The sequence below is a fragment of the Zonotrichia leucophrys genome, chromosome 5 (assembly GCF_028769735.1).
Source record: "Zonotrichia leucophrys gambelii isolate GWCS_2022_RI chromosome 5, RI_Zleu_2.0, whole genome shotgun sequence".
NCBI lineage: Eukaryota > Metazoa > Chordata > Aves > Passeriformes > Passerellidae > Zonotrichia > Zonotrichia leucophrys.
Genome location: NC_088175.1, coordinates 47648914 through 47674695, shown reverse-complemented (window position 1 = coordinate 47674695; position 25782 = coordinate 47648914). Strand labels below are relative to the sequence as shown.

The following is a 25782-nucleotide window of genomic DNA, read 5'->3' as shown; positions in this document are numbered from 1 at the left end:
GCCAACGCCTCCCTGAGGGAGGGGGCGCGAGGCAGAAACGGCGCGAGGCACACGGGGCGCGAGCGAGAAGCGGCGCGAGCACCCGCGCCCTCAATCCCCGCCCGCGCGCGCCTCCCCGCCCCGTCCGCCCCGCCCCGTGCGCTCGCTGCCTGCGCCGCGCCCCCGCGCATGCGCGGACCCGCCCAACCGTCCCGGCGCGCTCCTGTTTGAACTCCTGAGGGGAGCGCGGCCGCCATGGACGGGCGGCTCTCCCGCATCCCCGTGCATTCCCGGCTCCACCGGCCCGAGCCGCCCGCAGGTGAGTGCGGGGCACGGACGGGCACCCGGGGGACACGGCTGGCGGGGTTCGGCCGAGGGGTGCAGCGGAGCGCCGGCGTTAGGGTGCTCCATCCCTGCCTGGCTACGTGGTGGCTGTTCCAAAATCTAATTGGAAGCTTTATTGCGCTGTTTGGTCCCTGTTTAGGACTTAAGTTAACGCTTAGCCTGCCGTGTGTACCCTCCACCGGCTAAAGGCAGCGGCCCCTTGATGCGAAAGATGCTTCATTCACAGTCTCTTACTTTTCTAAATCTTTAAATGCTGCTTACAGCACTTTGTAGCATTTTATAAGCCGAAGGCACCCAGGATTAGCGTTAACAACATGGGAGCTGGGCTGTATCGGTGAAACTCTGCGTTGCTCTAATGTAAATGTGCGCATGGGTGTTTAATTTGAAAATACTTAACTTGAGGGAGAAAAAGCAGCTTTCTAAGCTTACTGAGTGAACAAAGCTTTATATACTTAAACAGTTGTGATTCAAGAGAAATAAACTCTACATAAAAAGCTAGTTTTCTGTGTTATTTTAGTAGCTATTCACTCGTAGCAAAATATGGAGGTCTCTTAACAGAATTTCATGTGGGCTGTGCTTGTTTTGCTTCCAGCATTGAACAACAACCTTGTGGCACGATGTCTGCTTGATGTTGAGACTTTCTTTATTGTGTATTATCATTTCAAATTCTCATTAGTGCTAGCCTGGTGATTGTGTTTTAACACTGTCTACATCTGACCTGTTTCTGGCTTATTCTGGACCTTTGGCCGTGGGTAAAAGTTGAAGTCTACTCTTAGTTACTTCTACCTATACTTCTATCTAGAAGTCTCCATTCTAGCCAGATATAACTGCTTTACCTCAAATTGAAGGCTTAAGAGACCTTAAAGGAGGTTACTTCCAGTCTGTGGTGTTTTCACAGCTGTTTTTTTCTCGCAGAATTGCAAATGAATTTTCCTTCAACGAGAAAACATGTCAGCACATCAGAGCTGGAGCTCAGCATGGTTCCCAGTCTTCAATTTGCCTCAAATGTTCCAGCAGACAGCGTCTTCAAGCCTGCAAACCAAGGGTAAATCAAAGCAAAATATTGACGGATTTATTTGGCAGATGTCTTAAAGATGGCTCATTTTGCACATTTTGTCAAACTAACAGGCTTGGTGATCTGCAAGAACATTGTAGTCTTCTGGTAATTTTATTTTATCTCTCTTTTAAGGTTGCCTAAGCCTGCAAAGAAAGTGGAACCGGTTTCAAAGAAGACAGTGGCAAGACGGTATGTGCCTCCCACCTCTGTTAGTTGTCCTTGTGCTGTGTGTGGTGTTCTCTTGTGAAGGCTGGTGATGAGCTCTCACCCATGTGCAGCTTTCCTGCCAAGCTTGCTAATTAAATCTGTTGGTCAGAACAAATGCTTAAAAAAGGGCAAAGGGAAATTAGGAGGTGTGCAATGCTGGTGGTTTTGCCCCTGAGTCTTTGTTCTTTAACTCCACAGCCCTCTCAGCAGATACCAACTAGAAGCAGAGCTGAAAAACAAGAATCAATTGGTGGAAACACTCAAACAACAATTAGCAAGAGGAGAGGTAAGGATAGGAGAGAAAAATAAATAAGTTATTGAGTAATTTCTGCATTCTGATCCATACAGGATCATGTTAAGGATTGTCTTGCTTTTATTCTTGTCTTCATCAGAATGTCTTTGTATTCTTCTGGACAAATTGTTTGAGTCGTTTGTCTTTGCATCTTCTTCAAGTTGTTTTCCCATCTGCTCAGCTCTGGGGAGGCCAAACTGGGAATGTTTTGTCTGGTTCTGGGCTCCTGGTACAAAAGAGCTATGGATGTACGGGACAGAGTCCAAGAAAGGGCCACAGAGGGACTGGAGGAAAGGAAAGGCTGAGAGAGCTGGGACTGTTCAGGGACTTGTGTTTCAAACAGAGCTGATTTTGTGGAATCAGGTTTAGAGTCAGAATTGGCACTTCATTATTCCCTGACTCTCAGAGGTATCTCTAGGACATGCTAGTACCACTTCTGGCATGTACAGAAGGCCCACCTGGTAACCTACAGCTGTGAAATCTCACTTTATTTTCCAGTTCTCAGTCTGTGGGATGATCATTCCTCTCATGTCACAGCTTGATTTTCTTAAGAGCCTCTGAGACTTCCTATGAAATGTTCCCAAAGCTTCTGGCACTATCAGGCAGATCACCCTAATCCACATGCTTATTGATCCTCTTGGAGAATTGCATTCAACCTGGGAGGCTGATCAGCTTATCCAATTGCCTGGTAATATCTGGATTGTGTAGGGAATAATGCTGGGGGTTAAAGACCTGAGACCCCTTTTTCTTTGTTGAAGTGAGGGAGCGACCACCTTTGTTGATTTCGCATCTGACTCCCGTTTATTCATCAATCAGGCACTTTTTATAACAGCGTCAATTCACCTCATGCACACTGCAAAACCCGAGCTCCTGATAGGCTGTAGAGAAAACTTCAGCTCCTCCTTTTGTTTACAATACCTGAAGTTAGTTTACTGAAACCAAAATCAGTGTTCCCACCATGATATTAAAGGTTCTCAAAACCTTCATATCTATTCCCAGACTGGCTGTCTGTCCCCAGTAGCAGCCAAGGACAGAACGGTCTGAGAATCTTGTTGTTTATATAAAAGGTGGCTGAGAACCTAATTATCTACAGGATCAAGCCTGGGAAAGGCTGCCCTCACAGCAGGCTTCTATATTTCCCTCAGCTGAATACCTTCATGGCCTCTTTCTTTAAGCCATGCTTAAACCAGGCTCTCCACATTTCTTCACAATGTTTATATGCTCCTCAGTGCGTGCATTGTTTACATAAATGAGGGAGCACAAGAAAAGATAGAGTTGCCTAAAAGGAATTTGCCCATGATCAGATTTTTCTAGTAATTGCTCTGGTGTGTGGATGTAATAAATTTATTACTCCTGTCAAGAAGCAGGAGCAAGGAACTGCAACAGCCTCATTTGCTGTGGTGGTAGAGACTGAAGGCAATGTCTGATTCTTGGTGCCAAGTGCACTACTGTGAATTTGTTTGTGTCAGTATTACTAAGGAGAAGAAAATCTCCTTGGGAACTTGTCTCACTTACAGCCTGTGTTAACCAGGGCACTCTCAAGTTAAGGGAGTTAAAGAAGGAGAACCAGAGGCTGGTCCATGAGGTTGAGAAGCTCAAGAAAATTCAGGAGACTTGCATGACGATTTTAGAAAGCAGAAACATCAATCCTGGTAAGGAGTTTGCACTTTGCTTTCATCCTGGTACTCCTTCTCCAGAATGGTTTTTTTTCCTTCTGTTTTGACTATTCATAAGAAATTTAGACTGTGCTTCCTTGTTTGGGGAATACTGCTGGAATTCCAGGGTTTTGGGGAGTTTTTTGTGGCTTAAGTGAAGAACTGCTTCCTGTAGTAAGCCCTGGCCTGGATAAACTAACTTAGTATTTCTTGCTGTAGAAAGTCACCTTGAAAAGCTGTTTGTTCTCAGAGTTATGTGTATGTTAGAGGTTCACTAATGCACCTCCTGAATTCCTTACAGGCAGCAACATAAAGGAGGAGGAAGAGATGCGTGCGTGCCGGGAAAAGACAACAGTAAGAAAAGCTTGAACTGGGCTTTGAGGGGTCTGTGTGCCCTCACCCTTCTCTCCTGATGCTAAAACAGCTGAGACTCACATTTATTTGCATCATATTAAAAGTCATTTTCCTTTTGACTCTTCAGGTGCTAACTAGCAAGGTCACAGAAGAACTGATGCTATTTTGTCACAGAGCTGCAAAAGAGAAGGAGATGCTTGAGGTAAGACTGACTCAACCTGGCAGTGAGCACCAGGCCCTCAGGGAGGTTATTTTGCCCCTCCCAATTCTCTTTTATTCCACATGAGCCCAGATGAAAACCTGCAGTATTCCTCTTTTAATACAAACACACTTAAGGAAACTGTTACTCCTCTTTTAAATAGATGTATCCACCAGCCTGGTTGTTATTCTGGAGGCCAGAGAATTGATTTAAATTGGAAAATGTTGCAGAACAGTGACCCTGGAAACTGAGAAGTGTGCAAGCACCAGTGGCTTTAATAATTCCCGATATTGAGACCAAAACAGTCGTTAAATTTCAGTTCTACAATTCTTAAGAAGACCTAGAGCTAAAATATAATCGTTATAGGAGACTTCCTAAATTTTGGCCATAGATAAATTTACATTTTCCACAAGCAATCAAGGTAAAAGAAATCCCAGATTTATCTTAGTTTAGGAGGAAGAGCTCAGATGCTTTAGGACTTGGCTTTTCTGTTCCTTACTCTGGTGTTAGTAAAACGTGCTGTGCACTGACTTCTCCACAGACAGCCAAGGCCAAGTGGAAATCAGCGCAAGAGGAGAACCAGCACGCCCTGGAGAAGCACTCCGGCTTCCAAGCTCAAATTAAGGAGTGGAAATCCAGACTTGAAGTGCTGGGGAAGCTCCTGGAAATGTGAGGCACGAGGATGGACTGGGATTTTTGCTCTTTCACCCTTAATTCAGTGGTCCCTGTTTGTCAAGCTCGGTTCCTGCGTTGGGTGATCCAAAGGCCGAGCTGTGGCTGCTCCCCGGCGGGGTGGGGACGGACGGGGGGCTGAGGCCGCAGCGATGGCCGGTCAGCCTGGCGTCGGCCGTTCGTGTGTTTTAGTTCAATAAAGGCGCTCCAAGCATGTGGGCTCAGCCGCGGCCGCGCGGGAGGCGGGCACCGGGGCGGGGCGGGGCGCTCGGGGGCCGGGCCGCGCCTGCGCGCGGGGCTGCGGCGGGGAGCGGCCATGGCGGCGGCGGCGCTGGGGCGCGCGGCGGGCGGGGCGCGGCGCTGGCGGGCGCTGGCGGTGCCGCGGCGCGGCGGCGCGGGGCTGGCGGTGGACGACACGGTGAACGGGCTGAGCGCCGAGCAGCGCCAGGTATGGCCGGGCCGCGCCGCTCCGCTCCGCGCGGGGGTGTGGCGGGGCGGGCGGGCCCCGATTGGCCGCGGCCGGGTCGGGCCGCCCAATCCCCGCGCGAGCGGCGGGGGCGCGGCGGCCCCGGACACGCGGCCCGCGGCGGTGACCGGCCCGGCCCGGCCGCAGCCTCGGCACGGAGCGCCGCACCGCCCGAGAGAGCGGCCCCGGCCTCCGCCTGCGGCCTGCCCGATAGGCGATAATCGGCAGAAACGTGATCGTCCAAGGAACGCTTCGGTGGGGTCGCGGCACATCCTCCCAAATGGAGTGTTGCAGCTCTCCCGGCTTGCTCTCCTGCCCAATGGGGCATATAAGGGTTTAGGATAATTCTTGGAACTCGATGCAGGTTGCGGCTTTGCTGCAGGGGGACACGCAGGGGCAGCACATCTCTGTTCTGATGATCAGTGACGGGAACCAGGGAAGGGCAAGAGCTGGATCAGGGGAGGTTTAGACTGGGTATCGGGAAAAGGCTCTTCCTCCAGAGAGTGGTCAGGCGCTGGAACAGCTCCCCAGGGAATCATCGTAGCCCTAAAGCTACCAGAGCTCAAGGAGCATTTGGACAACGCTCTCAGGCACAGGGTGAGATTGCTGGAGTTTCCTGTACAGGGCTGGGAGTTGGACGTTTTACTGAAAGCCTCTGAAAACACTGGGAAAAGCAAGGCTCTTACACTGTCTTTAGTGTTAGTGTGTAAGGCATTACTTTATTCTTGTCCAAGATGTGTCTGTGTGGCTGACAAAGTTCTGACCTCCACACAATCCCAAGACACAAAACTTTTCCACTTATATTTAGCAAGCAAAAGTTTATCATCTGAGTTGCATCATTCTCTTTATTAATTAGTGTTCTGTCCTCTATTGGTTATTGATTTCTCACTCTTCATGCTTATCTGGCTGATTTTCTTTAGTCCTTTTATCATCTTTTCTTAAATTGGGAGTTTCCAGCTTTCTAGGCTTCAGTCTTGTCTGTGTCTTGAACGGCCATAAATTTAAGATCTCAGGTGTCCAATCTTCAACTTCCTTAGGCTTTATTTATTGGAGTTTGTCAGGATTAGTTTTAGCAAACCTAAGGTTTCAGTGATTAATGATCAAAGTAAGCGTCTGCGAAAAAGGAACTGAACTAATGCTGACTGCAAGTGGGCATGCTTACAATTAATTAAAACAGCTAATGAGACATGAGTTAGGAAAGTTACATCATTTCCAACAGACTGATGATCCTTGTGGGTCCCTTCCAGCTCAGTGTTCTGTGATCCTTAGCTTTGCCGTGTTCTGTGTGCAGCAGCAGCCAAGGGCTGACCATTCCAGATGGATTCCCTTCTGCCCAGGGCTTGGAGTGAAGGGCAGTGTCTGTTCCACACAGGATCCTGCCAGTGAAACACTGGAGCTACAGCCTCGCTTTCCAGACAATTCTGATGGTGCAAGCACATGGATGTGCAAAATGAACTTACTTGTTCTTCTTTCTTGCAGCAGAATTATTCCTTGCCATGATTTTGTTCATGTTTATGGCCTCATCAGCTCAAATTGACGTTCCTTTGTACTCTTATATTCAGCAGATGTAAAAGAAGATGCAAAATATTCATCTTATTCCTATCTGTCTGATGGAAAAGCTAAAAAGAAAAAAAAAATCAGAAATAATCTCCAGTAATATTAGTGAAATTGTGAATTAAAGGCAATATAACTGTTATAAACTGCTTAGGGTGTCAGGGCTGCCTGTCTGACTTCATCCTCAATCTCTAATTGATTAAGACATTTTTTATTATTATTTAAGCTTGTCTTCATTTATTTTAAGCTCTTTGCCCAAGTGTAATGCAGTCAGCTTTGTCACAGTGGAAAGATATCTAATGTCTTTTGGGGTTCTCTTTAGGTTTATAAATCTAGCAATGGAGAAAAAGCTTGTTTGCTAGTACTGGAATCCAGGGTCTGTGTGACTTTGGAAATTTAACATCTTCTCAGTTGTAAAAACGAGGATGCTTAGGTTTTGGTGGTCAGAGAAAGACTGAGAAGTGTGGGCATATTCTGGTTTGTTGTTCCTGCCCCTTACACAGGTTCTGATTTAACAGCTCAGGGTTTCAGTCTCTAAAACTGTTGCTTCATCAGAATTATTGTGTGGGAATAAAGAACCAAAAAGAAAAAAAAATGTTCAATTTGACCATAAAATCAAGACCAAGTTTTTAAATCTTCTTGTTAAAAACATGTAAGATACCATATACATTTTGTTAGTATGCTTATAGACTTCTGTAGCATATATGTAAGTGTTCAGAGTATAAAATTTAGAAAAATATTTTGAGTTTTTAACACTCGGATCAATGAACATTCCTGGCTCTATCAGATTTCCCCACTGTGGAAGGTAGTGAGGTAGGTAATGTAGTTCTAGCTTGACACACAAACATGTTTCAATCAGTATCCCTGCTTCTTGCAGGCATCTGCACACCATTAAATGATGCTGTAAGCAGCTGTGGGATGGGTTAGCACATTATAAACTCAGTTCATCAGCTTCCAAAGTTCCCTACCCAAAAATATGCCTGAAACCCCAGTGCAGGCAGGAGTTCAGGAACATTCTCTCATGTCAGGGTACAGTTAAGGTTAAATGCTGAGAGGGACTAAAGTACATGAAGTCCTTTATAAAAGACTAAAGAAGTTACCCTGTGATGTGGTATTTCAGCCAGTTACCTGAACCATGGATTTCCTTATGGACTTGTGCTTCTGGGTTTGGGATGCTGGAGCGGCCTGGTGAGGGAATGTTGGCAGGACCAGGGGAAGAAGAGGACAATCTATTGCTGAGATGTAATGGATGTGTTTTTCCTCCCCTCTTTTCCCAGCTTAGACAGACCATGACAAAGTTCTGCCAAGAGCATTTGGCTCCAAAGGCGCAACAGATTGACCAGGAGAACGAATTCAAAGGCATGCGGGCAAGTACTCCATGTGTGCTGCTGAAAGCCTCTCTGGGCTTTGATCTCTGCATTACTCCAGACAGTCCCAAGCCACGCCACAGGAACATGTGCATTAACTTTTCAAACTTAAAAGCCACAGAGAAAACCTTTTTTTGATTTCCTGTTTTAGCATTTGTTACCAACTTTCAGCAACCTGGGGCAGAACCCAGCGATAATATTCATAATAAAGATTGATAATGGTCTCGTTTGGATTCTTATCATGGGATTCCTGCCTGTCTGGTCTGGCTCCTTCCCCAAGTGTGCTTTGTATACTCCTGGCTCAGTCCCTTTCTTGGACATGAATTTCCTCTTCAGATTTGCTGTGAAAATATTGTGTACAAATGCTGAAACTTGCCTTTCTAATAAACCCAACAAATCCTGTGCCACAGGGTGCTGTGATTGATGGAAATGAGAGATCTGACTATTGGTTTTTATAAGCTCCACAAGACTCAAAAAGCTCTAAACATCTGCCAGCATTTCCTAGAGCTCTGATGTTGACATTTCCAGGGATGTATGTGCAGCTTTGAAGTGAAGTGTATAACTTTAGCCTGGCATTCCAGATGTCATCCAGAGCTATTGAATTCTACTTTTTGAAGTCTCTGATAATTATTGCTGGACACCAAGGCCACGTGAGGAGCACTCACCTATGTGTCCACCACACAGCAGAGGAAAGGAGCAGCAGGGAGATGCCCCAGCAGGACATGTGTGCCTCCCTGGTGACAACATCCTTTGCTACTGCATTTTGTCATGGCTGTGGCATTCCCATTTTTTTATATCCCCCAAGGATGCTTCCTTGTTGCAAGCTCCTGTTTTACTGGAAGGGTTTTAAAGTGCCATCTCATAGCTTCATATTTCCAGGGTTTTGGTAATGGATAGTTTATGCTGTTACACAAAAATTTTCATTGGAGTGGTCAAAGAGTTAAATCTTAGGAGGTGTCGTTCCAGATTTAAATTTAGGCATGTGAATTTTCACTGAATTCCACAAACTCCTCCTGTGTATAGCATAACTACTGTCCTTAAATCTGTGTGGTTTCTCAGTTCCAAGGATGGAGCTGCACTGGGGGAGAAACTGGAATTGGGGTTGTATTTGCTTCATTCTTGTGATATCTCGCAGATAAATGGATGTGTCCAGTGAACTCCCTGGGGAAAGTTGTTGTGCTGATGCCCAGACTACCAGTTTGGGCTGATTGCTTGTTCTGTATTCATAGGACTTTTGGAAGAAACTTGGAGAACTGGGAGTTCTGGGAGTCACAGCCCCTGGTAAGTTTCTTTTGATCTTTTACCTTCTGATGGGTGATACTTCAAACAAATGAGAGACCCCTTAAACTCTCACTTTCCAGTTCACAACAGCCTTCCTTGTCTGTGATGTGGCATCCATTTTGTCCTATCTTTGCATTTAAAAAAACTTTCTCAACTGTTTTTCTTTTTCTCTGACTTTGGGTCCTTTTTCATTGTTAGACAAAATGCCTTTCACAATTTGAAAGCACTGTTCAGAAATGGTTTCTCCAGATGTAACATATGTAGTTCAAACATATTTGTGCCTTTCTAATATGAAGCAAGTTTTGAAGAATGAGAGCTAGAGATAAAAGTATCCCAGAACAAACATCCATCTGTAATGGGAGAAGTTAAAGGGTCTAAAATAATGCCTTGAAAAGCTGTGATAACTAATGGGGAGTGACCACAGCCAACCAGTCGGAAAAAAATCAGGGGAAATCTCATTCAGCCTCGAGCAGGTTAGTGAAAAGTGTTGTGATGAGTGTTACAGATGAGTGTGATCTGCTGAATGCACCAAGGCAGGGTAATGAGGAGAAGCCCTTAGTGGAGAAAAGCAGCTGATGGGGCCTTTCTTTCCCCATGGAAAAGTCTGTTTGCTGGATGTGGCTGTGCAAAGGCTCTGCAGAATCCAGCTGAATAGCAATGCCTTGGAATAATGCCTCTGCCTCGCTTTCAGTGCTGAAAGACTCTGCATTTCTGCTTTCTCTCCCTCCTCTTCCCCATTTACTGCTGCTCCTGTTTTTCCTCACTCTTACCTTCTTTCTTCTTTGATGTTGTGCCTGAGGCTTACAGCATTTTCCCACACTATAAATAAGCCATCCCCTCACAAGTCCTGTCCTTCTTGATTTCCTCAAAGGTTTACCTCTCAAACCCTCCTATGCCCAGGATTTTTCACTTTATTTTGGATTGTGGAGTTGTGTGTTTCTTTATTGAGGTTGATTTTGTTGGAGGAGAGTGGGATTTAGGATGTAAAGATCATGTGGAATCTTAGGAGGGTGTACACAATTAAATGTCTTGTTTGGGTGCCAGTGTATCAAGTCTATTAAGGGAACATTTTGAATAACAGTGCTGTTTGTTTTCTTCCTAAAACTAAGATAACTGTGGTGTTTGTAACTTTCCATTTGTTTTATAAAGTGCAAAGTGAAGAAATGTAAATATGTTGTTTCCATGGAATGATAATACAGGCATATCATGTACAAAGAGTAGCTTTGAAAGCACAGCATCATTTGAACACACCATGATTTGTGTTATATGAGGAGATGTCTGGCAGGATCACTTTCCTGTTCCTCTTGCAGTGCAAAGCAATCCTGCATTTGTGCTGCTCACAGTTACCTCACCTTTCTTGAGGCAAAAGCAGCAAACCCAACCATTATATAGGAATTAATTAAAAACTCTCTTGTTTTGGCATACATGAAAAATTGTTAAGCCCATCTTTTATGATACTGATAGCAAACCCTTAAAGTTGGGTTTGTGGTAGGGAGAGATTTTGAAGGATAAAGTGCCCTGCAGATAGAAGCAGGAGTCAAAATGAGGGCCATGTGTGTGTTATGCCAGTGGCTGTGGTGTTAATTTGAAGAATTTGGGACAGCAGCTGTGCCCTTTGGTCACTCTGAGCACAGACAGAGATTTGCTCTTACCTTGTTGCTCTTGCTTGCAGCCTCCACATTGATGATGAGTAAGTGCTCCAAACTTATCTCCCCAGCTGCTCCTTGGCATTCATGTTGTAGTGCTTCTCTTAGCAGTACAACCACTTGCTTCCTACCTGGAGAACAGAGCTTTTAGGCTGGGAGGTGACTGTATTTGTGTGTCTATAAATGTGTTTAGAGGTACATGTGTGTATGTTGATGTAGGCTGTTGCCTCCTGAAGGCCAGTGCGCGTTTCTCAGCCTTCTCTTTTTACCTGCCTTCTCTCTCCCTGTTCTACTGTGTGATTTTAATCTTTACTATTAGTTTTAGGCTCAACTCCATGTGCCTAGCTGGGATCTCAGTGCTGCTCTGTCTCGCTTCATCCTCTCTTGAAACCTACGTGCTCCTCACTGACCAATTACATTTATGGATCATTCTCATTCTCAGCCGGCCACTCATCAAAATTCTGGTGTCCTGCACATTTGTAGGCTTAGAAAAGTCCTTAGTGTCACATTTTTGAGCAGTTTGAGAATTCTTCACTTGTTTAGGGGCAAACATACATGGGCTTTACAAACCTTGCCTGTGTTCTTTTGTTCACCTTAAGGAGGTTGCAATTTGGTGATCTTTGTGACAATACTAAGGTTGATAAGAAGGACTCATTATTACTCAACGTCAGTAGCATGTTCAAGATGTGTCCTTGTGCATGTTCTATTGGAATATGAATCCCAATATTACCAGGTAGATTGTGCCTGGGCCAGCCTGACCCTCGCTGCTGAGCCAAAGGCGGCTTCTGTGGTGTATCACCCCAGAGACACCTTTAGCTTGCTGGTGGTTTCAGCTGGGCACTAAACAAGTCCAGGCTTGTTAGGAACTCCATTTACCTCAGGAAGAGGCTTCAGGCGAAGCTGAAGAGAAAAAAGGAGGGATTCTGCCGGAGGGTTACATGCAGTGGTTTATTCCATGGTTACAGAGGTCTGAATCTTGGGAAGACCTCCAACAGAACCACGAGCACATGGCTGGACTCACTTTTTAAGCTCAGGGGGTGGGGAGGGGAGGGGACAGGTGAGCCACCAACCAGGTAGGGGGGGCGGGGTCTCAAGGGGCGAGGGACACCTAGACAGGCCAATGACCCCCAGGCCTGAGGGGCATCCTTTGACCAACCACACGATGCTTTGTTGGAATGTTAAGCCTGATTGACAGGACTCACTCAGCAAGGGGCGAGGGGGAAGGGGAACGGGTATTGCCACACCTGGGAGGTGACCTAGAAATCTAAAACAGGACATTACAACACACCCCAACAATGTTCTACATATAAACTATGTTAAACGAGTCAATTATGGATTATGCCAAAGACAAAATATCCCTGTGACTTTGAGATGAGAAAAATGAAATTCAGAAAGGATGGGGAAAGCCAGAAGTGCCCACCTTAGGGATGGCAACAGTCAAACCCAGAAGCTTTCTCAGTGTCTTGGATTCCATTGGAGACTGAGCCCAGCCCTGGGATGTCATGCACATGGTGGGTAACGTGAGCTTTCTCCTCTCTTGCCAGCGGAATACGGGGGCTCTGCCCTGGGGTACCTGGACCACGTGGTGGTGATGGAGGAGATCTCCCGAGCGTCCGCGTCCGTGGGGCTCAGTTACGGGGCCCACTCCAACCTGTGCATCAACCAGCTCGTGCGCAACGGCAACGAGGCCCAGAAGCACAAGTACCTGCCCAAGGTGTGTGCCTGGAGGAGGGGAGCACTGCAGAGCTTTTGGGCCCTGCCTGCAAGGATGGCATCTTTTGAGTACCAGCAGATTTCAGTGGCCAACCCTTAGGAAATACTGAACGTGCCAAACTTGCCCTTCTCTGGCTTGTCAGTTCTTATCCTATGAATCCATATTGACCTCATCCCACGCCCGTGTCCTTGTCTGCTGGCAGCACAGCCCAGCTGTCTGGAGCTGTCTTACTAAGGGAGGCTTGGAGGTGACACTGGAGAATATTCTTTCAAATTCCCAAATTACTTTAAGATCTCGGAATGAAAGTCACTGCTTTTCTATTTTATATTCTCCATTTCTCTCTGCCCAAATGCTTGGTTTGGCTGTTAATTAACTACATGTGAAACTTCATCATCACCTGGGGCATTGATGTTGCAACTCAGAAGTGCATTAATTAGATTTCCGTTTTTAAATGCATATAAAAACAATGAGCACATTGAATCGCAGCTACTGAGATTATCAGTGAAATTATCAGCACAAGAAACTTGATTTAAACAACATGCAAAGTACAGTGTCACTTCCTCAAAGCCCTGTGCAGCCTGCAAATGTGTAACCCCAAATTGTCCTCCTTCCTTAGGTGTATTTTCATGCTTCATTCTCTGCCTTTCAATGAGATGTGAAGTCACTTCAGCTCTGACTTGTTTTGGCTCCTGACAGAGCTTAACTAGATTTGAGCACTTCATTGGGACTTCTGTAGCAATGCACTGATGTATTGAATTGGTTGAACATATCTTAAGCATTGAGTTGTCTTTTTTTTAAAAAGTAGAGCTCAAAAGGGGGAGAAGATGGATGAAAGTACGCAGGGAGAGAAAAAAAAGGCAAGGAGAAAAGGGCAGGATGAAATAACAGTGAGGCAGAAGCAACAGCTCTGTCAGAGCCTGGTGTGAGCAGGCACAGGAGGAAGGTCCATCTGCTGTTGTGGGGTGAGTGTGGGGGGACTGGGCTATGAGAACATTGCAGAGAACTTCCCCATCCCTTTTCACCCCCTCGCTGGCCTTTTGCGTTCACCAGCTCCTGTTTGTGTAAAAGGGCAGCAGAAAGCCCAGGCAGGAGCAGGGGACAGGCATATGGCTGCCTGCATGATTCCTTGGCACCTTCCTCATGTGTTGTGCAAGCAGGGCTGTGCTTGTGTAGCTGAGACAGAGCTGAGTCACCCTTCTCATCCCTCTGGGGTTTGGTTCTGTTCCTTTGTGCAGTGCAAGGGAGCTCCTTGCTCGGGCTGTGCTGGGAACTGCAGCTCTCATTTGAGTTCCTGTGGAGAGCAGCAACTGTGGAGGTTCAGTGCAGGAAAACAGGCCAGGGGACTAAAGAGGGAACACAAACCATGCTCCTGGTCCTCATCTTTTGCTAATATTTGTCCTTTCTTCCAGCTAATCAGTGGCGAGCACATTGGAGCCTTAGCCATGAGCGAGCCAAATGCTGGCTCTGATGTTGTGTCCATGAAGCTGAAAGCAGATAAGAAAGGTAAAGCTGTCCTGTGCTGCCCAGGGAGGGGCTGGAGGCCACATCCCTGCAGGTGTTCAAAGAACATTTGGCCGTGGCACTCAGTGCTCTGGTCTGGTTCACAAGGTGGTGATGGGCCAAAGGCTGGGCTCGATTATCTTGGAGGTCTTTTCCAACCTAAGTGATTCTGGGAAGCCTGTTAGGGAATAAATGGAGTGGAAATGGCAGTGTTGCTGTCGTGAGCTAACAGATTTCATCTCTTGACTTCCAGGAGACTTCTTTGTTTTGAATGGGAACAAGTTCTGGATCACCAACGGGCCGGATGCGGACGTTCTCATTGTCTACGCTAAAACCGACATGAGCGCTGTCCCGGCCTCCCAAGGCATAACTGCCTTCATCGTGGAGAAGGTAGGGTCACTCATTCCCACAGGGTTTTAAAGCAGAATCCTTCACCTCAGCAGCCTCATTTGGAAGTCAGCTGGTTTTACTTCCATAGCTGCCAGACTCTTCCTCAAAGACAAACTACTTTCTGCCTTTCAGGCAGGAAAGGAACATTCAATAAAACAGAATCTGAGATCAGTAAACCTTCTGATGGACATAACTTCATTATTAGAATAGTTCAGTTACTGGCAGAGCTTCCAACCCTTGCTGTAGGAGAGCCTGTGTTGGCAGCTGTACAAATGACTTACTTATTTGCTGTTTGTGTGCATTAGAAAATGGGTGCACAGGGTTCATATGTGTGTGTTTCTCTGCCCATTTGCTTTCTCTGCACTTGCACTTAGACCTGGTCTTGTTCTTAAGTCACTTTATCTCCCTCCTGACACCCTACACATGTTCCTGTGGTCAGGGGAATTTCACAGATCTCTCATTATTTTTTTTAAGTCTGTTGGAACTGAGATGTGAGATGTATTTTTACTGCTTTGACTTTGCAGGGAATGCCAGGTTTCAGGACAGCCCAGAAGCTGGATAAGCTGGGAATGAGAGGGTCTAATACCTGTGAATTGATCTTTGAAGACTGCAAGGTCCCCGGTGAGTTGGGTTCAAATCACGGTGGTTTCTTGTGTTCTTGATCAGATAAATTGGATCACTAATTGCACACACGTTCAGCCTGTGACCTGGAGGGCTTTGCAGATGCTTATCTCCTCTCTGGCAGCCTCTGAGGGAGCTGATGGGACTGAAAAGTGCACTCTGCTGGATTGCAGGGAGGGAGCACATCGTTTGTCAGGTCACTGCTCTTTCACCCTCATGAACCTAGTTCTTAACCACAGCTACTCCAAAGCCTTGCTGAAGCTCTCCAAGAAATTTGTTTCCATTAGAGGTCCTGTCTAGTATGGAGCTGAACTACTTTGCCCTAAAGGTTTTTTCACTGGAGACTTTCCAACAGGCTTTGTAACTCTTCTGAGTTCTTTTGGGGGCAGGGCCTGAAAATGGACATCCTTTCCCCTGTTTGTAAGCATAACAGAGGCCTCTGTAATAGCAGTATTTGTTATTCCAGTGGCAATTTTTGTTGATCAAAAAATTCCAGCCTTTCTAGAGCAAATGGAGAAGATGTCTTACCATTAAAATAATGATTGCACATTTGCAGAGCAAGGAGCTCTCCTGCTCCCCATATACACCTTCAAAAGCTGAAGTGGAAGAGTTTCAGCTGAAACCTAACATTTCTAACTGTGTTGGATGCCTCCACCCTGAAATCATCAAGGCCAGTGCCCCGGTGCTCTGATCATGTCCCAGGAGTCATCCACAGGGAACAGCATGTTCTCGTGGAAAGAGGATGATGACGTGGAGAAGCACATCACTGCAGTGTTGGAAGTTAATGCACTTGGCACTCTGGCCATTCATGCTCCTTCTGATCTTTGGCTTTGGAAGTTGAAACAGTTTTTTTCCAGGAAATTTTTCAGGCTATTCAGTCATTTTTGATAGAATCCCAGGATGGTTTGGGCTGGAAGGAACCTTAAGCTCTTGCAGTCAGTCCCACCCCGTGCTGTGGGCAGGGACACCTTCCACTGGCCCAGGTTACTCCTCTCCCCAGTGAACACAGGCCCTCAGTAAGCAGCTTGTCTGAGTTTTACACATAAATAAATCACTTTTCCTTTGCTCTTTGCAGCTGAAAATGTCTTGGGGACACTGAGCAAAGGAGTCTATGTTCTGATGAGTGGATTGGACCTGGAGAGGCTCGTGCTGTCTGGGGGCCCCCTGGGGTAAGGGATTGTCATCTTTTGTAGGTTGTAAGGCCAGAAGGGTCCTTGGTGATTGCCAAACCTGGTGAGGATCCCTTGGGGCCTGCAGCTCTTGGTAGGATGGATCCTGGATGGAGAACTGGGTTACTGGGGCAGCAGAAGAGAAAAGGCTGGGTCACATGTGGGAAGGAAGCAAGGTGCAAGGAGGTCCTGTGGCTGCTGGGTGTCCCAGTCAAAACCAGCACAGAACTCCAGCACCAGCACAGCTGCTCAGCTGGGCTCTCCTGAAGGTCCTCAGGGCCCTCTCAGCAGCCACTGCTCACTCAAATGTGCTCTGAGCTCTCATCCCTGAGCTCTCAGCTCCTCATGCAGTGGTTTTCCAGTTTGAAAGCATCTCTGTGGAGCCCCATGTGAGGGGCAAGGGATGAGAGAAGCAATGCCAGAAAGAATGTTTGCAAGTCTCCCTGCCAGTGTCCACTGACCCTCCAGAGCAGGCTTTGGAAATTATCAGTCTTGATAAAAAAAATTTCCAGAGGTATAAATCTGTTTCAGTCCCCAGTGGCTGGTTTGTGTATCCCTGTGTTATTACTCAGGGAATAACCAGCACATTTGTGTTATCAATTCCTTAGAATCTAACACACTATCTAGAGACTACAAAACTGGTCTGTTCCTCATTTATTCAATCCTTAAGCTCCCCAGTAATCATTGGCACCCCACAGTCCTTTTGTCCTCCTGAGTGGTCTCTCTGGGCTAATCCTCTTGTGGAAAGATCGACTTCCAGAAAGCATGAGGAGGATTTCTTCCCCTCCTTGTTCTTACCTGTGCTTTTTTTTTTTTTTTTTATGGTGTTGGTTGTTATTCCTTGAGTTGAGGGCCTCTGGAGGTAAGAGGAGCACAAACTGTCCTGGCTGTGGTTATGAGAAAGCTCTTCAAATCTCAGTCCCCTGAATTAAAAGGTCAGACCTTCTCACAGGATCTGCCAAATGAGCACTGGGGAGAAATATGGGACCTTTGGATTTTATTCTTGGCCTTGTTTGAGTGGAGCTGTAGGAAGACAGCAGGATATCACTTCAGCTATGAGAACCTTTTTGCCTTGGGTTACATTTCCAAAGGTAAATCATTATTAATTAATAGTTCCACTGTTTCCCTTTTCCCTCTTCTCTTCTTAGGCTCATGCAAGCTGTTCTTGACCACGCAATTCCATACCTGCATGTCAGAGAAGCATTTGGACAGAAAATTGGTCACTTCCAGGTGAGGTAGAAAAGGAATTGGGACTTTTTGTCCTCTTTTCTCTTTAAAACTAAGAAGACTGAGAGCTTTGTTGTGGTGGGGGCTTTGCATGGAGGAGGTCACCTGCTGTTTGTGGTGAGGCTGCATGATGTGGTAATGAGCAGCCTGGGGTAGTGGAAGATTCCTGCTCATGGCAAGGAGATGGAATTGGATGAACTTTAAGGTCCCTTCCAGCTCAGGGAATCCTGGGATGCTACGATGTGGTGAGAAGGTGGAAAGACCTCTGAGCCTGCTCCCCTGAGATCGCTGTTGGTGGATGTGGGACTGCAGCTGATTTCTAGGGGTCTGTGGCTTAACAGAACCTCCAGCTCCCTCATGTCTGCTGGGTCCATGTCTCCTCCCATGTCCAGTTCTTCTGAGGTATTTTGGGGAATGGGTGGTTCCCCCTCACCGCTGTTAATTCATGTCCCTTGTCTTTGGGCTGTGCAGCTCATGCAGGGCAAGATGGCAGACATGTACACGCGGCTCATGGCCTGCCGGCAGTACGTCTACAACGTGGCCAAAGCCTGTGACCAGGGCCACTTCAACGCCAAGGTGAGCTCAACTCCTCCCTGGGCTGTGTGTCCTGGGGCAATTCCTCCAGTCCCGGAGCCTCTGTACAACAAGTCCCCACAGCCCAAAGGGTCCTTTTCTCTCACCTAAAGTACCTTTTTTCACTCACAAATTAAAAGCAAACCTCCTTTTACAAGGCAGGAGATTTAGCAGCATCAATAGGTGTGTATTAGAAGCCCAGACAGATGTCCTGGTTGTTTAAGGGCTGTAGCAGTTGTTAGAGGTGTTGTCACCTCCACCTGTGACCACGCTTCTGTTGGAGGAGGATGCTGAGTGTTTAACAGTGGGAGCACAGATCCCTGCATCCCAAAGCAAATCCTGGGGGATTGATGGGCCTTTGTGAGAGAGCCATCTTCTCTGGTGCACTTTTTATTTTTTTCCTTCTTCTGTCTTCATGTGACCTTTATAGACCTGCTGTGAGTGTTCTGTAGTAACAGGGACACTGCTGGAGCTCCCTGTCCCTGCGCTTTGTAATCAAGTAGTTCAGGGTTCTTGGCAGGTGTCTGCAGAGTGATGGCAGCATGAGGGCAGCACAGGGACTGGAGATGGGCAGGTGACACCTTTCCTGACTGTCCCTTTGTGACTGTCCCACAGGACTGCGCCGGAGTGATCCTGTACTCAGCAGAGTGTGCGACGCAGGTGGCCCTGGACGGGATCCAGTGCCTGGGTGAGTCACTGCTGGCTGGACAGAGCCAAGCACAGTGCAAGAACATTTCCCTCTGCTGTCCCACCCCGAAATCAGGGACAAGGAGTGACTTGTGGCTTTTTGGTGTGGCAGGTGGGAACGGCTACATCAATGATTACCCCATGGGGCGCTTCCTGCGCGACGCCAAGCTCTACGAGATCGGGGCGGGCACCAGCGAGGTGCGCAGGCTCGTCATCGGCAGGGCCTTCAACGCCACCTTCAAGTAATGCCACCGCTGCAGGGGCAGCACCACGACCACCATGAGGCCTTGACCGTGAGGCTGGAGCGCACAACTCGGCTTCTTCCTGCCTGCCATTCCAGCTTTGTCACTTGTGGAGTCCCCTCTGCCTGCTCTGGGAACAGATGCTGCTGGACTGGCTTGGACAAAATGAATCAGAGGGTACATGGAAGAAGTGGTTTTTCTCTTTTGTGATCATCCTGATTCATGGTGTTCATGAGCTGTTGATTCTCAGTTTTGCAAGGCAAAAGACTTTCATCCCCCCCTGCCAGGCAGGCTGGCAAGGGGTGTGCAGCCACTGCACACAGAAAGTCAAGCCAAACCCACAAAAATGGACAATAAGGGAACAACTTTGTTCTTACCAAAATGCCTTGAGTGCCATTAAACAGTTAGGATTTAGCATATTGCCACTGGAAGGTGAAACTTCCTGCTGTGACCTTCCAATGGGATTATACCTTCCATTTTGGGAACCTGACCAACCACATTGAGGGGTTGCTCTCATGAGCACTTAAAGTCATCTGTGCACAAGCAGCGTTTTAGGTGCTGATTCCTAAAACCTCCTTAAATCCCATGTGTGTTGCTTTGCAGAATTCCTTTCCTATTTGCAGCTTTCCTATTCTGGCTGCTTCTGGAGTTATTTGGGTGCAGGCCCAAGTCCTTGCTGCGCTGACTGACTGCTCCCACCAGGTCATTCTCTCAGAGTCGTCACCATCCATCACTCTGGGGACAAGTTAACACATCAGAGCTGTGTCATGACATCTGTGAATGAAGCAGGCAGAAAGAGCTGATTTCTTTGGGGTTTGGTTCCCTCTGAAGGTTGTTGTTTTTGTTGTTTTGGCCAAGCCTGTCCTCACACTCCAACTCTGGGCAGTTGAGCAATGTGTTTGTGAGTTATCTCCGTGCATCTTGTATCCAGCAAATCAGGGCTTATCCAGCTTTTTAAAAGAAATTGCCCAGCATCCTGCCAGCCTTTAAGTGTGAATCAGAAATGGAAATGGGCTGCTGGAAATGTGATTGAACAGTTGATTGAACAGTTAATTAAACCGTTGCCATGTAGGCAGTTCCCAGCAGTTTTAACAAAACTCACCTTCCACTGTGTGTATTTGTTTGGTTATAGTTGACTCCTGTCTATACCAGGTGACAGTAGACTAGAATTTTAAAATGTCACAGATGGAAGACAGTTCACTTTTCTGGATTGCCAGGTAGGTCACCAAGAGTTTATAAAAGTCACAAAGAGTCAGAAAGAGCTTCTGAAGTCCTGGTGGTAGCATCTTCCTCCAAAGGTTCATATGTATTCAGCCTCAGTGGGTGGCTGTCACTCAGGAAGTGTCCCAGGGTTTAATTTTCAGCCTAAATCTCTGGATAGAGGGTGGACAGAGGTGCTTTGTCAGGAATATTTTGTTGAGCTGCATCTGAAAATGCTGTGGAAGTGAATCTTGAGGTGCACTTCATGCAGAAGATACTCAGTGCATTGGTGTCCACGGATGTAAGAATTTAGTTATGTGACCAGACATTTATGTTTTGTCACAAAATTAATCTTGGACCACTGTTAAGATCCATTCCTGCCACAGCAACTTTTCTAGGGAGTGTCAGAGCCCTGACAGGATGGTGTGAGATTCAGATTGTTAAAATTAGGTTTTCTGAGGTGGAAGGAACCCAGAGATTTTTAAACCTGTCCTTCAGCATTGGAGAGGTCTGGTTTTAATACACATAATAAATAATGCCTTCACTTTCCAGGCTGATCAGCACCTTGGAGTTGAAGGTAAAATGAATCAATATCTAACAGATCTTGGGACAGGGGCAGGGACACATTCATAAATCCTCAGCAGGGTTGTATTATTCAAATCTCACTCCATTCCACAGCAGCTGCCTTGGGAAAGGGATGGGAGAGCTTTTTTGGGGAAAAGAGGGTTAATCTTTATACTATACTAATAAAATAAGCTTTTGCTGTGGCCTGTGCTCTTGGGAGGGCCCCAGCAGAGGGGAAGTGAAGGCTCTGCTACCCACCAAAGCACATCCAGGCTGGCAGCAGCAACAGCCACGGTGTTGCTGTCCCTGCCTGTCCTTCTGTCTTCCCAACCACAGCTTTTCCCCATAATTCTCATTTAAAAGAAATACATTCACAGAGATCATGCAGGCTGTGCTTTAGCTCCTCTGGAGAGCAGCAGAGCTAACAGGGAAAACACAGGGGGCTGTGCTGCTGGATATCATCTGCATGGTTTCTGCTGGGGATGTGTGATGGAAATTGCCCTGGCCTGACAGCCTTTGGCTGCTAGCAGGGCTGGATGTGCTGCATCTTCCCTGCTTTTCAAGATCCTTGCCCTGTTTGCAGCTGGCTGGCCGCTGAGCAGAGAAGGCATGGAGAGCAGTGGGGGGAATTATTCATGAAGATATGCTGTGGGTTGACCCTGGCTGGGTGCCAGGCACCCACCAAAGCTTATCACTGCCCTCCACAGCTGGACAGGGACAGAAAATATAACAAAGGTTCATGGGTTGAGATAAGGATTGGGAGAGATCCCTCACCCAAAACTGTCAGGCAAAACTGACTCGAATTAGAGATGTTAATTGAATTTATTACTAACAAAATCAGAGCACGATAATGAGAGGTAAAAAAACCTCAAAAACATCTTCCCTCCTTCCCTTCTCTAACTCCTCCCCCCACACAGCGCAGGGAGACGGAAATGGTGGTTACAGTCAGTTCATCACAAGTTGTTTCTGCTGCTGCTCAGGGAAAGGAGTCCTTCCCGTGCTCCAGCTTGGGGTCCCTCCCACGGGAGACAGCACTCCATGAACTTCTCCAGTGTGAGTCCATCCCATGGGCAGCAGCTCTCCATGTACTGCTGCATTGTGGGTCATTCTTCCACGGAACAATGGGGTCAGTCCTTCAGACTCAGCCTGCTCCAAGGTGGATCCCCCACAGGTTCACAAGTCCTACCAGGAAACCTGCTCCAGCGTGGGCTCCTCTCTCCATGGGTCTGCAGGTCCCTGGACAGGCATGGGCTGCCAACAGGTTCACACCCTCTTCTCAGGCATCCCCCTGCTCCAGCCTGCTCCACAGGCTGCTGGTGGATCTCTACACACCCATGGCTCTCTGAGGGCTGCAGGGGGACAACCAGCTGCACCATCTCTGTACCACAGGCTGTAGGGGAATCTCAGCTTGCACCTGGAGCAGCTCCTGCCCCTCCTTCTGCACCACACCTTGCTGTCTGCAGGGCAGTTCCTCTCACATATTCTCACCCTACTCCTCTCTGGCTCCAATTCTATCTGCCTAATAAGTTTCTTCTTCTTAAATATGTCATCCCAGAGGTGTCACCACCATTCCTGATTGGCTCAGCCTTGGCACATCCATCTTGGAGCTGCCTGGAATGGGCTCTGCTGGACATGGGGAAACCTCCTGGCAGCTTCTCACAGAGCCACCCCTGTAGCCCTCTGGCTACCAAAACCTGGCCACAAACCCAGTACAAGGTAACAGAGAGGTTATTTCAGCAGTGTGGCATTCAGAATGAGGTTCATTTAGTGACAGGAAAAGAGGGTGTGGCCTCAAGCTGCACCAGGGAAGTTCAGGTGGAATATAAAGAAGAATTTCTTTACAGAAAGAGTGGTCAGGCAGTGAAAGGGGCTGTCCTGGTAGCTGGTGGAGCCCCCATCCCTGGAGGTGTCCAAGGAATGACTGGATGTGGCACTCAGTGCTCTAGGCTGGGTGACAAGGTGGAGATCGGGCACAGGTTGGACTCGGTGATCAGCTTGTGGTAGAAAAGCTGGGCTCACACTGAGCTGGGGCACTGCTAGTGTTTGATCCAGAAACTCAAGGGAGAAGTGGAAGATGCAGGGGGAAGATGGGCTTGGACATCTCCAGTGTTCTGCCTCGTGCTTCCCAGGCAGAAGGGACCACATCTCCTTCCAGTTTTGGACAGAGCTTGAGTTTAAACAGAGGCTGTGTTTGGGGGGCTGCCCACAGTGTGAGGGACCTGTTTGCTTTATGCACACACAAGGGACATGGTGTTAAAATCAGTTTGTGAGGTAAAACTGCTGCAGGGGATCTGTGGGGCCAGCTGGGCTTACGGCCCCTTTGCCCCGGGAGCCATGGCCCCGTCATGGGGCTGGGCTGTGGTTAAAGCAAATCTTGCCTTGTCAAGCGAGGTCAAACCACACCAAGAGGTACAGGATGTGGGAGAGGAACTCGTGTTTGCACAGCACCTCAGGCAAGGCAGTGGCTCTCCCCAGTCCTCCACAGAGACCTGGCTGCAGTGGTTTACCTCCCAAAAAAAAAAGCGCTGAGTCCCGCTGGGGCTGCCAGATGGGGTTCCCAGCCTACTGCATTGCTGTGGGACCAGTGTCTCCCTATCAGCAACTCCCTGGAGAGCCCCTCTGTCCCCTGCTCTGTCCCACTGCCTGTCCCTCCTGCTTTCTGGGCAGTGGGGAGTGCGTGTGCTTGTGCATATGTGTGACAGAGGATGTGGTTTCTTGCCTGTGGAGCTGGTCCATGAGCAGAAGGGAGGCTTTGGTAACCTATGGGAAGGATGATATTTCCCTCCCGTGCTGGGCTTTGAGCAATTTCAGTACAGGGTGACACATAACAAAAGTGTCATTGCGTCCTGATTTCACTGTACAGAGATGTGCTGAAGCCAAGCCCTACGGTGATGCTCCATCCCTGTTCACGAGCCTCCCTCCTGCTCCTGCCTCCCTCCTGCAGCACAGCACGATGTGTTATTCAAAATCCCTGTGTGTTGAGAGTCCCGCTCGCCTCAGCCTCCCCGGGGCTCCGGGCAGCCCTCGCTGCGGTTCAACGCCGCTGCCGGAGCAGGGACCTGCTGCTGTGTCACCGCCGTGCTGCTCATGTGGGTGACGAGTCGGTTTCTTTCCCAGGCCGGAGTGAGAGCCCACGGAGCCACACGAACCCGCTGTCACGGATGCAGGCAGAGGGGACGCGATCCCTGCGTCCCGGCCGCTCTCTCCCTGCGTTCTGGCCGGCAGCTGCCCGCTCCTCCCGCACAGCTGTGCCGGCCACGCTCCCTTCGCAGCGAGGCACCCGCTCCTCCCAGCCACGGCACCGCAGGAAGATTAGAAAGAGATTTCTTTTCAATCTATACAAGAATTCACAACTGTGAAGGGGAGACAAAAACATTCTTGAGCCGAGGGCACAATATTGTGCGAGGGAGGCCCGGGGGGGCTGCGGGATTACTGTAGCGTAGCCCAGGGTCGCCCCGCTTGCACCTGCTGTTTGCTGAAAGGCTGATGCTGAGCAACAAGCAGCTGATGCTGAGGCCCAGTTGTCAGCCTGAATGGGGGAAAAAAGGCTGGAGCAGCGTGCTCGCCAAAGGGAAATGGCAGGCGGCCCAGCGCCAGCGGGAGGAGGGAGCCGCCGGGCGGGGGGACGGCAGCCGGCTCCCCCTTGGCACGTGGAGCTCCGGGCAGAGCCGGAGGTGTGGGTCTGCCTGAGGAGCTGTCATTCCAAAGGAATGCAGGAGAAAGGGGGTGATCCTGAACCTCTAAGAGGCTGAGGAGGTCGGGAGCATGAGCTCTCCCCAAAGCACCCTGCTGGCTGCAGCTCTAATCTGCCACAGTGGGCAGGAGACGGATGTCCCCACCAAACCCGAAACTGAAGCAGCGCTGCTGCCCAGCGCCCTGCCCTTGGCCGCTGCTGTTCCCCTGGAAGGAGGACAGGTACTTTTCTGGAAGAATTTCTTCATGGAAAGGGTTGTCCAGCATTGTAATGGGCTCCCCATGGAAGTGGTGGAGTCAGCATCCCTGTAGGTGTTCAAGGAACAACTCGACCTGGCACACAGGTCCTGGGTCTGGTTGACAAGGTGGGGATTGGTCCGGTTGAACTATATGATCTTTGACATCTTTCCAGCCTAAATAATTCTGGGAGTCTCTGATCCTGCTGTTTCTGCTCACAGCCCCTGGTCTGGTAGGGACAATGACAGTCAGACAGATGTGCCCTGCAGCACGAGGGTCAGAGTGGCCCTTGGATCACTCAGCATTGTCACCCAGAGGTGCTGAGGCACCTTGATCTCTCTGGGCTCTACAATGAGCACTGAATCACCCTGCTCAGCTCATCCATGGAACATCACTTCTGTCCCCAGCACTGTCCATATGGGGCAGGGTAGAGAGGGAACAGGGAGTTTCTGAAGGGTGTCTCAGTGGGCTGAGGGGCTCAGCACAAGCACAGCCCCCTCCTGTATGCGGCTGTCTGGTGGCAGAGCTGGGACTGGCCAGAGGAGGATTTTCCAGCCCTCTGCTGCAGCTGCCTCCCAGAAGAGAGGGCAGGAGTGAGCGTATTTTCCTGCAGCTGTTGGCAAGATGAAGATAATCCGTGTGCCCTGGGTGTCTGTTGGATGAAGGGGGCTATATTGGATCGATGTTCTCCCATGAGGCAACCTGTGCCAGGAGCATTAGGAATCAGCCTGTGTCCTCTCTGTGCCTTGTTGCAGAGCCTGGAGCTTCTCTGGAGGGACAGCAAGCCCACTGCTGGTCTGAAGGAACAGAAAGAGTGGTAGCTGCCTGACAAGTGCAGGGCAGAGGATAAAAGCAAATGGTTATTTTTGCAGCCCAGCAGAGTTCCTACTG

At 48.4% G+C, this 25782-nt stretch overlaps 1 protein-coding gene across 3 annotated transcripts; it reads left to right on the top strand.

Moving 5' to 3' along the window:
• The first annotated feature begins 141 nt into the window (after positions 1-141).
• Positions 142-20294, top strand: LOC135448878 (isovaleryl-CoA dehydrogenase, mitochondrial). Of its 3 annotated transcripts, XM_064715199.1 has the most exons (19): positions 142-298; positions 1240-1369; positions 1514-1570; positions 1787-1874; positions 3412-3532; positions 3837-3889; positions 4017-4091; positions 4630-4757; positions 8063-8147; positions 9377-9428; positions 12619-12788; positions 14198-14291; positions 14542-14678; positions 15203-15299; positions 16375-16468; positions 17617-17698; positions 18167-18271; positions 18884-18956; positions 19068-20294. In XM_064715199.1, the coding sequence occupies exons 1-19, from the start codon at positions 235-237 to the stop codon at positions 19199-19201; spliced, it is 1839 nt and encodes a 612-aa protein (XP_064571269.1). In that variant the 5' UTR covers positions 142-234; the 3' UTR covers positions 19202-20294. The 3 variants fall into 3 exon arrangements, with proteins under 3 accessions (XP_064571269.1, XP_064571272.1, XP_064571270.1); XM_064715202.1 differs by lacking the exons at positions 142-298; positions 1240-1369; positions 1514-1570; ... (2 more) ...; positions 3837-3889; positions 4017-4091 and having other exon boundaries at positions 4631-4757; positions 8058-8147; XM_064715200.1 differs by lacking the exons at positions 142-298; positions 1240-1369; positions 1514-1570; ... (3 more) ...; positions 4017-4091; positions 4630-4757 and adding an exon at positions 5077-5208 and having other exon boundaries at positions 8058-8147.
• Positions 20295-25782: the final 5488 nt, after the last annotated feature.